This window comes from Choloepus didactylus, chromosome 14 (genome assembly GCF_015220235.1).
Source record: "Choloepus didactylus isolate mChoDid1 chromosome 14, mChoDid1.pri, whole genome shotgun sequence".
NCBI classification, from domain to species: domain Eukaryota; kingdom Metazoa; phylum Chordata; class Mammalia; order Pilosa; family Megalonychidae; genus Choloepus; species Choloepus didactylus.
In genome coordinates this window covers 96,384,458-96,400,887 of record NC_051320.1, presented here as the reverse complement: position 1 = coordinate 96,400,887, position 16,430 = coordinate 96,384,458, and the positions used below count along the sequence as shown (strand labels likewise).

The 16,430-nt window shown below is 47.6% G+C and overlaps 1 protein-coding gene across 1 annotated transcript in view; it reads left to right on the top strand.

The window, feature by feature from the left end:
• Positions 1-386: 386 nt before the first annotated feature.
• The window catches only part of LOC119508915 (maestro heat-like repeat family member 5), a 101,822-nt gene continuing 85,778 nt past the window's right edge, over positions 387-16,430 (top strand). The window contains 6 exon segments of the mRNA XM_037802622.1: positions 387-525; positions 1,312-1,457; positions 2,241-2,315; positions 2,317-2,370; positions 5,417-5,576; positions 7,111-7,163. Of these exon segments, the coding sequence (XP_037658550.1) occupies positions 387-525; positions 1,312-1,457; positions 2,241-2,315; positions 2,317-2,370; positions 5,417-5,576; positions 7,111-7,163 (627 nt within the window).

Below are 16,430 nucleotides of genomic sequence, written 5' to 3'. Positions count from 1 at the left end.
GGCATTTAATAAGCATTCACCAAACAAATGGAGGCAGAATGGAATGGTTCAGCCTGGGCACAGGTAGGGAAACTGATAAACCTGAGATGGACCAAGACTGTGCTTGGTGTCTACTGCAATTGCATCCGTGAATGCAAGCGAGTGTGCCCAAACACACATTCATGAATGCATGCAAGTGTGCCCACATACTCAGTGCACACAAGTGTGTCCAGACACACCCATGGATGCACCAAAGTATGCACCCGAGTGTGCCCAGAAGTGCACACCCATGAGTGTGCCCAAGTGTGCCCAGAAGTGCACACATATGAACCCACCCAAGTGTGCCCAGATGTGCTCACCCAGGTCCCTTTTCCCATTTCAGAATCTTCTCCTATGTCTCTGAATCCATGAAAGTTGCTCAAGACTCTTCCCACAAGGACAGGCAGGTGCTCCCCACCACCATCCTTCTCCGCAAGTCCCAGAGCAGCCAGGCTGCACTGGTGCCCAAGGAGCACAAGATGTTCATGGAGGAAGCCTACAATGCGGGTGATCACCAGCTTGGGACTCGGGCAGGCCAGGGGTGGTGGCCCCCAGATAGGGTCAAATTCCACCAAGGCAGACCTGGGGATGAGAGCTAGATGGAGAACAATGGGTGAGGTCACAGTGAGGCTTTCAGCAGAACCCCTGCACCTCCTCCTTGGCCTCTTGATGCCTCCTGGGGCAACATCCAAAGCCCCCAAAATGCTCATTTCACCTCTCAAACTCCATTCTCCTCCCATACTCTTTCATACCCTAGAACCTCAGCTTAAGCCTGGGCACCTCCCTTAAATGTTTTCCCTTCAAGGACTTGCCCTTATCCCACCAGGCTGAGTTAAATTGCCACCTCTTCTAAGGCCAGTTTCTCCTTAGGCCACTCTCCATCTTAGGGTCTCTTGCCCCTCTCCTATCTGTGTGCCCAGGGCCTTTTACACATCTACCCCACAGAACCACATCTGCTAATACTGAGTGTGGCCTCCCCTGCCCTAGGGCTCCTTCAGAGCAGAGCTGGGTCCTGACTCCCCTTTCAGCCCCCACAAACAGCCCTCAGCCACAAAGAGTGAGCATCAGTTGAGTGTTGGATGACTGGGTGCAATGGGGAGAGATGAATCCTTCCCAGAAGGAACGCTGAACAGCCAGGAGGGCCAGGATTTCCCAGTGTGTCTAGTTCGCTGGTCATCTTCAGAGAATGCCTTCCCATCCCCAACCCTACCTTGCCTCTGCCCACCCAGCCCTGCTGCCACACGCAGCTGCCCCAAGGCCTGCCCGGCCTCACACCCTTTCTGCCAACTTTAGCCATCTGCTTCAAGATGCTCCGGGACCTGAATGGGCCAGAGCCCCTCCGCCTGAAGTACGTCATCAAGAAGATCAAGAACATGGCTAGCAGGTCCCCTAACCTGGTGCTGGAAACCATCCATGACTACTTTGTAGACAACCCAGAGGTAGGGGCTGCCCAGGCCACTAGAGTTAGGTTTGGGGACCCCAGAGCAGACTCAGATCCTGGCCCCTCCATATAGCAGCTGCATGATTTGGGGTACGTCTTGACTTCCTCATATGTCAAATGAGATGAGGGGAGTTGGAGGGAAGTGTACCAACATGGGTTGATCGTCCACAGAACAGTCTCATGAAATAGATATTATGATTCCCCACAGATGAGGAAACTGAGGCTTAGAGAAGGGAAGTGATTTGCCCAAAGTCACAGAGCCATTAAGTGGCAGAGATGGATGGATGGACGGTGGTGACTAGATGGGTGGGTGGATAGATGGACAGATGAATAGGTGGACCCATGAGAGAGGTGGGTAGATCGGTGGGTGGATGAGTGGATGGGTGGATGGATGGATGGATGGATGGATGGATGGATGGATGGATAAGTGGATGCACAGGTGGGTGGGTGATTGTTTAATAGGTGAACGGATAGGTGGGTGGCTGGGTGGGTGACTGGATGGACAGATATATGGAAGACAATCTGGGTATGAATGAATGTAATGAATGAACTAAACTTTGAAGATAGAATGATTTGAAATCCCATAGTAGTTCCCTGGTAATAGAAGCAAACTTTGACTCCTCTGCGTCTCCACAACAGCTGGTTCAGGGCCTGCAGGTGGGAGGAGTTCACTTCATGGTTGAGTGAATGGCTGAATTCTGCCCCTCAGGACTCCTCACACACACCCCCACTCATGCTCCCACTAGTGCCCCTGAGCCTCTGTCCACTCTGCCACCCTCAGATCTCCACCCGGCACAAGTTCCGGTTGCTCCAGGTCTTGGAGAGTGCCATTGGAGCCAGTGACTTCCTGGAAGAGGGTCTGGGAGAAAGCCTTCATGCAGCTGGCCCTGGAGAACATGATCAAGACTACGGTGGGCCTCCCCTCCCCCATGCAAGTGGCCAGCTCCCCAGGGGCCCCTGGGAATGCTTCCCCAGGGATCCAAACAATGCTGGGTGCTGAGCCCTGTGCTCCACCTGGAGATTTCTGTCCATTTCCTCATTTTCTTAAAACCAGCCCCCTGTAGAGAGACAATCGCATGCACTTCCATTTAACACTTGAGGAGGGCATAGGTCAGAGGGGTCGTTGCCTAAGGCCACAGAGTTCCTATAAGGCCCAAGCCTTAGACTACTGCCTGCACCTGCCAAGGACCCTTCCCTGAGGTACCCTCCGGGCTCCCCCATCTCCACCGCCTTCCCCCACCATTCCATCACTCCTTCCTGCACCCCAGCCTCCAGAAGGCCTTCTGCAGGTAGAGCCCATTCCGCAGGCTGTAACTCTGGCCCCAGCCCCCTGCCTGCTGGGTCCTGCCTGCCAGAGTCTTACAGGTTTGGACCTGAACCACCAGCCTCCCCAGCTGCCACGGAGCTGCCCCAGGCCAGCCACCCCCGGCGGCTGCTCAGCAAACACCACGATTAGTCCCAGTGAGCAGGACCCACAACGGGCCAGTGAACAGACATAATGTCACCCTCCACACACGTGCTTATAACCCCCATGTCACAGATAGGAAACTGAGGCTTAGAGAGGTTAGGGACTGGCCCAGACGGTAAACAGCAGTTGTGACAGGCTCCCGTGCTCCTCCCAAGGAAGTCCATGATAGGTGTGACTGACAGAGAAAAATGAAGCACAAGATCCTTATCTACCTTCTTTTTAAAATTCCTTTCAACTTGCCATAGTAACAGATATCAGGCATATAGAAGAAAGTGCATGACCATGGGTGTATAGTTAACATAATAATAAAAAGAGCTAGGGGGACACTGGGGACCCAGGAGATGTGGGCTGAGAGACAAGCAGAGCTGAACAGAGCCTCTGGGTCACGGTCTGGCTTCCGTCTCCCCGCGGGTTGACCAGATCCCCTTCTGGGACTGCTGAGAGCAGGACCACGGGCCTGTGCTCAGCCTGTTTCTAAGCACACCGCAGCCCACCTCCAGCTCCTCCAGGGCAGGGCAGAGCAGACACTTGGAGCTGGTTGAGGGCACGGAGGGGAGAACATGCACTTTCTCACCAAGGGCAAGACCAGCGAAGCCCAAGAATCTGGGCCAGCTCACCAGGCGTCAAGAACCCAGTTCAGGGCTGCGTCATCCTGGGACCTCCGGCACCATCACCCTGAGACTCTCCGCAGCCTCCCTTGTCCAAGGCCACACTCCCTACACCCCAAGTCTTCCTCTTCCCTCATTTATTCTTTCCAGTTGGAGACACACATCCCCTAGCAGCTCCTTGAGAAAGGTACATGGGAAGCAAGTTTTGGAGACCCGGCATTTCCGGAAATATCTTTAAACTCCTTCACCCCGACTGCGAGCTGGAGCTCTCCATGCCCCTGCCTTCTTGCCCTTCTGTGGCCATTGAGACTGCAAAGCCTTCTGCAGCCTGGTCCCTCGTTTGTGATGTCTTTTCTTGCTGGGAAGCTTGCTCCTCTGTGCCTGAATGTTCTCGAGGTTCAGGGTAACCTTTCAATCTGACACTTGTGTCCTTGGGTTCTGGAAAAGTTGCTTACATCAATTCATCTATGGCTTACTCCCCTCTTTCTCTGTTGTAAGCTTCAGAAATTCCTACCACCTCACCGTGGGGTTTCTTGATAGTCCCTAATATTATCTCCTTTTCCATCTCTGTATCCCTTTTTGTCTTGCTTTTTGAGAGATTCATCAACTTTATCTTCCAACCCCTCTGTTACGTTTTCCATTTGTGCCATTGTCTTTTTAACTTTTCAGAGATCTTTATTTTGTTCTCAGAATGTCTCCATTTTCCAGCATCCTGTGAGCATTCCTGGATGCGGAGTCCTCTCTCTGAGGATATTAAAGATAGAGTTTCCTTAAAAAGTTTTCATCTGGGCCTGGCATCTCTTTCCTCCAAGATGCCTTCTGTGGGCTCTCCTGGGTTTCTGGTGGTGGGCCCAGGGTCTGGCTGCTCCTGTGCTTACAGGTGCCACCCTCAGTGCCTCCCCCACACACCCTCTGCCCGGCTGCCCGAGGGGTGGGGGCGGGGCAGGCCCTCCAGGTGTGCAGAGTGGGGGGTGAGGCGGGGATCTAGGGCCCTGACCGCTTCTCAGACCACTTCTCCCCTTTTCGTGGCCCTCCCGCCAAGCCCTCCAGGACCGGGAAGAGCAGTGCCCGCAGCTGGGGCTGAGGCTCGGCCTTCACACCCTCGCCCGGCTGCTTTCCGCCTGCAGCACGCAGCTGTGCTCGTCCCTAGACATATCCTACATGTGGTTTCAGTTGAGGGTTTTTTTTTTTTTTAAGCTCTAAATCGGATCAATTGGTCACCTTAGCCAAAAGCCCTCACGCCCGCATTTTCAGTAAATGATAAACAATCCAGAGCTAGAGTCACAGAAGCCCCGAGGAGAGGGGCCCGGCCACAGGGACCAGCCCCACAGCAGTTCCCTCCCTGCTCAACAGCCGGCGGGGGCGGCACCTGCCCCGGGCCTGGCCAGCGCTGGGGAGGGCAGGGAACCAGCCGGCTGGGCCCCACCTGGAGCCCCTGACCCGCGGACCGTCGGGCCAGAGAACACGGCTCCAAAACACCGTGCTAGAGAACCAAGGGCTGCCGCGCCAGGGGAGGGAGACACGGCCAGAGGTGTCCGTGCGTCTCCGGAGCCTCCGCCCGGGCTGAGCTTTAGGGACGGACTAGACTGGATCGGCAGGGTGAGCCGGGAAGGTGCCCCAGGCGGGGGCACAGCGGGCAAAGGCTGGGAAGCAGGAAGGAGCAGAAGGCACTTCCTAAACCCTGAGAGGATCCGTGTGGGCCTCCCCAGGCCTCCCCCAGCCTCCCTCGACCTCCCCTGGCCTCAGTTTTCCATCAGGATGATGGGTGGGTAACGGCAGCCCTGCCCCAAGGGACACCCCAGTGTGTCAAGGCCGCAGAAGAGCTGAAGCTCCTCCTCTTTGCCTCCTGCCCCCCACCCCCGTCTCTGTCCCCCACCCCAGGAGCTGGAGGACGTGTACCAGGACGCGGCCAGCAACGTGCTGGTGGCCATCTGTAAGCACTCGTGGCGGGCGGTGGCCCAGCACCTGGAGACTGAGGTCCTGACAGGTGTCTTCCCGCACCGCAGCCTCCTCTACGTGATGAGCGCCCTGTCCTCCAAGGGTATGTCCCCCCAACCCCGTGCTGGGGCCGACCCCGCAGTCAGGGCCTGAGGAGGGGCTGGCCAAGCAGTGAGATTGGGAGATGGCCACGCTCAGCCGCTCCGCAGGGCCGCAGAGCCACTGTCTGGGGAAACAAGCTGCTGCCCCAGCACCCCCATGGGCCCCCACCCCTGGGCTGGCCTAGGCCGCTCACTGGACCTCCCTGGGAAAGGGTCCCACCCAGCCCCACGCTCCCACACTGCACTGACCGTCGCCGGCTGCTGCTATCAGCCTTTCAAGGACTGGGCCCAGGCAGAACCAGGCCTGACCCAGGGGCTTCCAGGAGGTGACCCAGGATAGGAGCGAGACGCTGGGGGCTGCCACACCAACTCGGCACCTCCGTGTGCTGGCAGGGTGCTGGCCTTCCGTGGTGGCCCTCTCCTTGACCCCACAGGTGGGTGGGTGGACTCTCCATGGGCAGGTGAGAAGGCCAAGCTCAGAGGGCAGAAGAACAGGCCCAGGTCGCCCAGGTCACGGTCCTGCCCTGGAGCCACTGCCCTGGGCACCCAGGATCAAAGGCAGAGAAAAGGTCAAGCCAGAGCAGGGCTCAGTTTAACACGACACTGCAGCAAATACTGGTTGAGCACTTCCCAGGCTCGCTGCCAGGTGTCGGGAGATGCAGTCTTAAGAAATTGTCTCTTAAGGCTAGTGATGGGGCAGGCACCAACTTTCATGCATTTACTCATTCATTCATTCATTCACAAGCATTTGCCGAGCTCACTGCTGCCCAGCTGGGGAGGTCCTGGAATGTTGACAAGGGCAGCTGGGCAGCTAGGAGAGCTTCCTGGAAGAGGCAACCAAGTCTAAGCCAGGTTCTCTAGGGATGAGTTGGAGTTTGAAAGGGCAGCTCAGCCTTGGGGAAGAGTTGGGTGCAGCCATGGCAAGGGGTTTGGGGCAGTGGGAGGAAATGGTTGTGGCAGGTGATGTGTGGGTTGGCTCCAGCCAACCTGGGGAGGCCCCAAGGGCCCTGCTTGGGGGTGTGGACTGGAAGGAGCAGGATGAGGCAGGGCCCAGCCTGCCTTGGCCCTGCACCCCCACCCTGGATTGGCCGGCTGGGTGGAGACCCCTCTGTGCCTGGGGTGACCCCAGGGTCATCCTAGAAGCAGCCCCTCTCTGAAATGGGATTTCCAGAACTCCTAAAAAGCTTTTGAGTCCCACAGCCCTCCCCCCAAGTGTCACTTTCCCACCCGAGGGGACCCCAGCACATCCTGAAGGGCCACACTTGGAGGAGTCTCAGGTCACCAATCATCAGCCCCTTCATCCAACACTGAGGCTCAGAGAGAGAGCCCGGCCTGGCTGAGGTCACACAGCACGGGCAGCTGGGCCAGAAAACAAGCTCCCTGAACCCCAGCCCAAGTGGCAACTGTCTGAAAGCTCAGCTCGTATTCCACGTTCCTCGGGGCTCACTTCCCATGGAGCCATGGTAGGGGGGAGGCAGGTTGCCGGCTGCTGGCTCTGGGCCTCTGCCTGGCCTGTGACCCCCTCTCTGCCCACAGAGGAGCTCTTCAACCAGGGAGAGAAGGCCTGCTGGGAGGAGCAGTTGGCCCAGGTACGGAGGGAGCCGCCACCAGGGCCTTTGGGAGGCAAGAGGGGTGGGCGGAGGACTGCAGGTTGCAGGGGTGGGGCGTGCTGCAGCCCTGTGAGGACGGGCCAGCGGATGGAGGGAGGGAATGAGGAAACGAGGGAGGGAGGGAGCGAGGGAGGAAGGGAAGGAGGGAGGGAACAAGGGAAGGAGAGGGGGCTGCAGGGAATGAGAGAGGGCACAAGATCAGGAGGGAGGAAGGGAGAGAAGCGGGGAGAGGCCCGGGGAGGGGGAGAGGAGGTGCTGTGACCCAGGTCCGGGGCTGGCCATGGGTGGAGCGGGGTTGGACCCCTGGCGCAGAGCAGGCGTCCATCACAGATGAGACCCTTCCCACCCAATCCTGGGGGCTCGGCCCAGGACTGAGGAGACAGAGAGGATGCAGAGGCCAGCGCAGAGACCAGGGAGAGGAGGAAGCAGGTTGGAGTGGACAGGGGATGCTGCAGGCAGGGAGCGGTGCAGGGGCTTGCAGGGCCTGGAGGAGGGCACGGGACCCGCAGAGCTGGGCTCAAGTCCAGGTGCGACCAATCACAGCCGTGTGACCAGAGGTGACCCCCTTTACTGTCAAGTGGGGATGGAAGTACCTGGCTCAACGGTGGTTGTGAGGATTACAGGAAAAAATACATAGAAAGCGCTTGGCACAGGGCATCCTCATTAAATGTTAGTTATTGCTCTGGTCGGTCCTAGTAATAGTAGTAATTAAAGGGTATCTAGAAGAAATAGAAGCAGCAGCAGCAGGTAATTAATGGAACAATGAGACAGAAAATCAGTACGAGTATAGGAGACTCGAATAACACAGTCGACCAAAGTGGTCTAATCGACATTGCTCTAGACCATATGCTGAACCGTATATCAAGTTTCGATAAATTTAAAAGGACTGAAATCAAATAGAGTACCTGCTCTGGCCAAAATATAAATTAAAAACCAATATTAAAAATATTTCTGGAAAATCTCCAAATATTTGGAAATTAAACAACACACTTCTAAACATCCCACAGGTCAAAGAAGAAATCACAGGGAAATTAGGAAATGTTTTGAAGAGAATGATAATAAAAACACAACAAATGAAAATCTGTGGATGTACCTACAAGCAGTGCTCAGAAGATATTTATATTTTAAATGCCTATATTAGAAAAGGAGAAAGAGGTACAGTCAATGACCTACACTTCCAAATGAAGTGCAAATGAAGAGCAAATTAAACCCAAAGTGAGAAGTAAGGAAATAATAAAAACTAGAATGAATAAAATAAGAAATAGGTTCATTGAAAAACAGCAATAAAATTGATAAACCCTGAGCGATCTGATCAGAAAAAAAATGCAAAATACCAATATCAGAAATGAAGAAAGAACATCACTATAAATCCTTCTGACATTAAAAGATAATAATGAAAGATGATCAAATAAATTAGACAATTTAAATTGTATGGACAAATTCCCTGAAAACATAAATTACCAAACTGGCACAAAAAGAAACAGAAAATCTGGGTAGTCCATTATAGAGCTACTAAAGAAATTAGAAGCATAATTCAAAAACTTTCCAAAAAGAAAACTCCAGGATCAGATATTTCATTGGTGAATTCTATCAAATAGTTAAGGAAGAAATAATACCAGTATCACACAAAGTCTTTCAGAAAATAGAGAAGGAAGGAATATTTCCCAAATCATTTTATGAGGCCAGCATAACCCTGATACCAAAACCAAAGACATTACACAAAAAGAAACTATAGAACAATACCCCAATACCCTTCATGTGCACAGTCTCAAAAATCTTTAACAATATTAGCAAATTGAATCAAGCAATATACAAAAAGGATGATACACCATGACTGAGCAGGTTTATCCCAGAGATACAAGGTCGGATTAACATTTGAAAAGTAATAAATGTAATTCAACACATTAACAGAAAAAAGCAGAAAGACTGTGATCATTTCACAGAAAAAGCATTTGACAAAATCCAATACCTATTCATGATAAAAGCTCAACAAACTCGAAGCAGAAGGAAACTGCCTCAACCTGATAAAGGACATCTATGGAAAACCTACAACTAAGAAACCTGATGAAAGACTGAACATTTTCCTGCTAGGACAAGGAACAAGTCAACAATGAGCACTCTAACTGCTACTAGCCAACGCCGCACTACAGTTCCTAGCCAGTGCAATAAGGTAAGAAAAAGAAATAAAAAATAAACAGATTGCAAAGGAAAAAGTAAAACTATCTTTCTTTGCAGACAACATGACTGCAAACATAGAAAATCATACAGAATCTTTAAAAAAAAAAACATTACTAACACTTGAATTTAGCAAGATCTCAGGATAACAGATCAAAACACAAAATAATTGAAATTCTATATACTAGCAACAAGCAAAGGGAAAAGGGATTTTTTTTAAATAACAGCATTAGAAATATAAAAGGCTCAAAGATAAATTTAACAAAATATGTATAAGATCTCTACAAAACACTACAGTAAGAAATTAAAGAAAATCAAAATAAATGAAGAGATATGTAATGTTCATGGATAAGAATACTCAATGTTATAAGATGTTGATTCTCCTAAAACTGATCTAAAGATTCAAGGCAATCCCAATCAAAATCCAGCAAGCTTTTATTGTAAAACTAAATATAATTTATAAATTAAAAACATACATATAAATTTCAAAGGACCTAGAATATCGAAAACAATCTTAAAAAGAACAAAGTTGGAAGAATTACACTACCTGATTTCAAGACATTTTTAAACTAGAGTAAACAAGACAGTGAGGTATGACATAGGGTTAAACAAATAGCTCTATGGAACAGAACAGGAACTCTAATATAAAACCACACTTACGTGATCAATTGATTTCTTTTTACAAAGGTGCCAAAGCAATCCAATGGGGAAAGGATTCTTTTAAACAAATGATTCCAGAATGAAAACATATAGATAAGAAAGAAAAAAAAAAAAAGAACTTTAATGCCTACTTTAAACCATTCACTAAAATTGAGATGGAATTGAGACATAGACATAATAGCTAAAACTAAAAAGTGTCTAGAAGAAAACACAGAAGAAAATCTTACCAACCTTTGGTACATATATATGTCTGGGGATCCAGAACACATGGATCTTAAAAAGGAAAAAAATTGATAAATAGGATTTCATCAAAATTAAAAACTTCTGCTAATCAAATGATGCTATTAAGAAAATGAAAAGGCAAACCATAGGCATGGAGAAAATACAACACATGTGTCTGCAAAGGGATTGTATCCAAAATAAAGAACTTTGACAACTAGGTAATCAAAAGACAAGCAGTCTAACTGAAGTGATCAAAAGACTTAAAAAGGCATCTCACAAAGGAATGCAAGTAGTGCCAATAAGCAAATGAAAAAATGACTAACCTCTTTCGTCCTTGGGGAAAGATAAAATCCACAAGGTGCCCCCATTGCACACCCACTGGAAGAGCTCTGATTAAAAAGAATGACGACACCCAGTGTCAGCAAGGGCGTGGAGCCACTGGAATTCTCAAAACACTGCTGGTGGGACGGCCAGATGGAAACTGGGGAAACCAGTGTCTTCTGATAAAGCTGAACATGACTCAGCATTTCCAATTTTAGGTATTTACCCAAGAGACATGAAAACATACAAACATAAAAATCCTTAGAGCAGAATGCCTGCAGCAGCCTTATTCACAGGCTCAAGCTGGACACAACCATGGTAGCAGAGTAATGGTCCCCCAGAGATGCCTGCGTCCCACTCCCTGGAGCGCCCTGTGGTTCTGTCAGGTGACACGGCATGGGCGGAGGAAGTTTCAGATGTACTGAAGGCTGCCACTCAGGTGGCTTTAAGGTACGGAGATTACCCTGGATTACCTGGATGGGCCTAAAGTCATCACAGGGCTCCTTAAAAGTGGAAGGAGGAATTGAAAGAGAGAGTCAGAGTGATTTGATGTGGGAAGGACTCGACCCACCATGCCTAGCTTTGAAGAAGGAATAATAGAGCCACGAGCCACGGAATGAGGGAGCCTCTAGAAGCCAAAAAAAGACAAGGAAATGGGGTCTCCCCTGGAGCTTCCAGAAGGAACACAGCCCTGCCGGCACCTGCTTTCAGCCCCATGACACCCACTTTGGACCTCTGACCTCCAGAAATACAACAACTTTGTATTGTTTTAATCCTCTAAATTCGTGGCAATTCATTATGGCAGTAACAGGAAACCCCTATACAGCCCAAATGTCCATCGGTGGAATAAAAGATAAACAAATCATAGAATATCCAACAAATGGATACTATTAGGCAATACAAATGAGTGAACTGATAAAAGGGTTTTGGTTCTGACATGTAAGGAGCTTTGGAAGTCATCAGGCCCATCCTTACAACGAGAACAAGCTGGACAAATTGAAAATCAACAACTTTTCTTGGACCCAGGCACATTCAGAGAGATGCAGCGATGAAGATAAACTTCCCTGGAGCAGAGCCACCAGAGCCATAAGCTGGTAGGAACACGTGAGTGTGAATTTTGATGACCTGCTGGACTCTGAGTGTGAAAAACACCAGGGGGTCTGAAGTCTTGGGAGGACTCACACTTTCATGGTCTGTTCCTCTGGGAATCCCAGCAGGTTCTCATGATGAAGACTGGGCCCTGGCAGGGGTAGGGGAAGGGTAATAACTGTGGAAAATGCCAGAGCCTTCTCCAAAACAAAGACCTTCTTCTCCAAAGGAAACAACTTTATGAGAGTGAAATTTAGCAACCTTATCCCAGCCACAAGAAGGGAGCTCTCCCCACTCCAGCTCTCTCCAGCCTTTCTGTCCCACCTGAGGAAGGAAAAAAAACATAGTGAGCAGGGAACCAAAACTTAATCAGAAGATTTAAGATGCTTCCCCTCACCCAAAACCTACCCACCAGATAAGACTCCATGTAAAAATTGAATTGCAGCTAAAAGACACAGACTCCCTCCTTAGAGAAACACAGAAAGCCCCAAAGCTAAAAGAGGAGGCAAAAGCAAGGGTGTTAAAATTTGAAGCTTCCGGTACATATGGCTATAGCAAACATTAAAAAGCCCAAGTCCTAGCCAAATTTATATAAATCCTCACATTAGAGGCCTATTCACTCATTTACCCATATCCTAATATCTGATACATGCCAGGCTTTCAGCAGGAAGTTACAAGGCAGGCCAAAAGACAAGAAAAATAGACTCTGAAGAGCCAAAGCAGTCATCAGGACCAGACTCAGATATAACACCGGTGTTGGAATTATCAGACAGAATTTGAAGTAACTATCATTCATATGTTGAGGGCACCAATGGAAAAAAAAAATAGGTCATGTGCAAGAACAGATAGGCAAGGTAAGCAGAGAGATGGAAACTCTCAGGAAGAATCAAAGAGAAATGCTGGAAATCAAAAACACCGTGGCAGGAATCCTTGGATGGGCTCATCAGCAGACTGGACACAGCTGAAGAAAGAATCAGTAAGCTTGAAAGTGGGTCAACAGAAACTTCCCAAACAAAAAAATAATGGAAAAAAACAGAACAGAACATCTAAGAACTGTGGAATGATTACAAAAGTATAACACACGCATAATGGGACTAACAAGAGAAAACAAGAATGGGGCAGAAGAAATAACTGAAGTAGCAATGGCTGAGAACATTCCGAAACAATGAAAGACACTAAACCACAGATCCTCGAAGTGCAGGGAAAACAAAGCAGGAAAAATACCAAAAGAATACACATAGGCATATTCAAACTGCAGAAAACCAAGATAAAGAGAAAATCCTGAAGGAAGCAAGAGGAAAAAACAAAACAAAACACATTACCTGTAGAGGAACAAAGAAAAGAATTATAGTGGACCTCTCATCAGAAACCATGCAAGCAAGAAGAGAGTGAAGTGAAATCCAAGTACTGAAAGAAAAAAACTCACCAACCTAGAACTCTACATCCAGAGCAATTATCCTTCAAAAGTTAAGGAAAAAGACTTTCTCAGACAAAAATTACCGTCAGACCTGCCCTGCCAGAAATGTTAAAAGAGTTCTCCAGGCAGAAGAAAAATGATGTAGGTCAGAAGCTTGGCTCTTCATAAAGGGAGGGTGTGCTGGTTCAGATGTATTATGTCCCCCAAAACGCCATCATCTTTGGTGCAGTCTTCTATGGGCAGGAAACGTATTGGTGTTGATTGGGTTGGAGACTTCGGATGTTTCCATGGAGATGTGAACACTCAACTATGAGCAAGACCTTTCACTGGATAGTTTCCATGGAGGTGTGGCCCTGCCCATTCAGCATGGGCCTTGATTAGTTTACTGGAGCACTATATAAGCTCAGACAAAAGGAGCGAGCTTGCTACAGCCAAGAGGGACCCTTTGAAGAATGCACAGGAGCTGAGAGAAGAACTGCAGATGAGAGACAGTTTGAAGATGGCCATTGAAAGAAGACTTTTGCTCCAAAGAAGTTAAGAGAGGAAAAATGCCCCAAGAGCAATTAAGAGTGATATTTTTAAGGAACTGCAGCCTAGAGAGGAACGTCCTGGGAGAAAGCCATTTTGAAACCAGAACTTGGAGCAGACGCCAGCCATGTGCCTTCCCAGCTAACAGAGGTTTTCCGGACACCATTGGCCATCCTCCAGTGAAGGTATCCAATTGTTGATGAGTTACCTTGGACACTTTATGGCCTTAAGAGTCTAACTTTGTAACCATATAAACCCACTTTATAAAAGCTGATCCATTTCTTGTGTTTTGCATTCTGGCAGCATTAGCAAACTAGAATAGAGGGCATCAGAGAATGAATAATTGAAAGTAAAAGCTTTTAATTTTCTTTCACAACTGATCTAAACAACAGATGTCTGTTTAAAGTAATGACAGTGACAATGCACTGGGTGGTTACAGCAGAGGGACAGGTGAACCACCATCAAGTCTGGAGCATTAGGGTTAGGGTTAGGGTTATTCAAAATGTACACTGTTATTCAAAATGTACACTGTAAAGTCTATGGCATAAATTATAGAAATATAAATTATACACGAGAGGAGATAAAATAGAATCATATAAAATGCTCAGTTAAAACCAGGAAACGTAGAAAAATAGGAAGAGAGGAAAGAAACAAAGAACAAATGCAATGAATATAACACAATTACAGAGATGGCAGATAATCTACCTATATCAATCATCACTTTAAATGTGAATGGTCTAATCACATCAACTAAAAGACAGAGATTATCAAAATGGACAGAAAAGCAAGACTCCACTTTATGTTGTCTAGAAGAAACCCACTTTAAATATAAAGACTCAGACAGGTTGAAAGTAAAGAGATGGATAAAGATATAGCATGCTACCACTCATCAACTGAAAGCTGGAGTACCTACATAGTCTCAGACAAAGCAAACTTCCAGAACTAGGCAGAATATCAGGGACAAAGAGGGACATTACATAATAATAAAGTAACCAATTCTCAAGGTAGACATAATCCTAAACACGTATATAACAAACAAGAAAGTGTCAAAACAGGAGGCACAAACTGACATAATTAAAAGGAGAAAGAGATGAGTCCACTATTATGCTTGAAGCCTTCAATATCCCTCTTTCGGTAAATGATAGATCCAGCAGCCAGAAAATCAGTAAGGATACAGATGACCTGAACAGTATTAGAGTCCACTTGATCTAACTGTCGAGTATAAAATACTCCATCCAGCAACAGCAGGTTGCATAGGACATTCACCAAGAGAGATCACATCCTAGCCATAAAATACTCCCTATCGAATTTAAAAAAATAGAAATTAAACAAGGTGTTTTTGCAAACCACAAAAGAATTAAACTAGAAATCAGTAACAAAGATAGCAGGAAAATCCCCAAATATTTGGAAATTAAACAACATACTTTCTATATCGCTCATGACTCGAAAAGGTCTCAAAAGATATTCTAAAATAATTTGAAACAAATGAAAACGAAATGACAACTTATCAAAAATTGTGGGATGCAGCTGAAGCAGTGCTTAGAGCAAAATGTATAGCATTGAATGCACGTATTAGAAAAGATCTGAAATCAATGACCTAAGCATCAACCTTACAAAAGTAAAGAAAGAAGAGCAAATTAAACCTGAACCAAGCAGATGAAATGATAAAAATTAGGGCAGGAAAAAAGGAATGAACTGTTGATACATGCAATGACCCAGATGAATCTCAAAATTATGCTGAGTTTTAAAATACCAGACACAAACTAGAACATACTGTATCATTCCATTGATTTGAAATTCTTGAAAAGGCAAACTAATCTGTGGTGAAAGAAATCAAAGCAGTTTTGTAGGGGTGGAGATTAACTAGGAAGGAACAAGAAAGAGCTTTCCAGGGAGTGATGGAAGATGTTCTATGTCTTGATGGCGTTTGAATTACATGGGTTTCTACACTTGTCAAAATTAATTGAACTAATGGATTGTGCATTTCCCTGTAGGTTAAGTATTCCTCAATTTTTAAAATATTTTAAAAATTAAAATAAAAACTTGGAGACAGATGTGTTTCAAATTTCAGAATATTTCAAATCTTTGAAAAATAATATGATATCCAAACTATATATTTCATAAACACCCTTAGCAGGGCCTGGGGCAGATACACAATCAAATATATTACCACCTCTGTTACATGCAGTCAGATGAATAAATCCCATGAGTCGCATTAGTTTGGGTCAGCTTTTGTCACCAAATACAAGGCTGCAAAATTATGAAAAAATGTTTCATTTTCTGAGTTTCTGAATCTGAATTCCAGAGAAGGAAGTAGGCTTTGCTACAAACAGCAGTGAACAAAAGAGAATAAAGGTGCAGGAGGCCCTGGTGCCCGGAGAGCCCGTCCTGTGGCAAGAGAGCCCAGGAGGGCTGAGTGCCACACCCAAGCCCTGCCACACCCCAGATGGGCCCCTCAGGGGGCCGGCTGGGGTCACACAGGACCCTCCGGTTTCTGCTGAAAGCGAGAAGTAACTGCCATTTCAGGACCAGGAGAGCCAAGGCAGAGAGCACGCAAACGGCTCCGCCTGCGGGGGGCGCACTACTCGTCCTACGTCCAACATGGCCGCCGCGGACTCCCTGGGCTCAAAGAGGGGCACGTTTCAATTCGTCTCTAGGATAAACTCCTGGAAATGCAATTGCTCGGAAAAATGTATGCACGGTTTAAATTTTAACTGATCTTGCCAAAAGCCTTCCAAAAATTTTGCAGGCCCAACCCCCATGCCCCACCAAAGGACATATTGCCCCACATTTCTTTACTGACACTTTGTATTCGACCTTTGCCAATCTTTGTC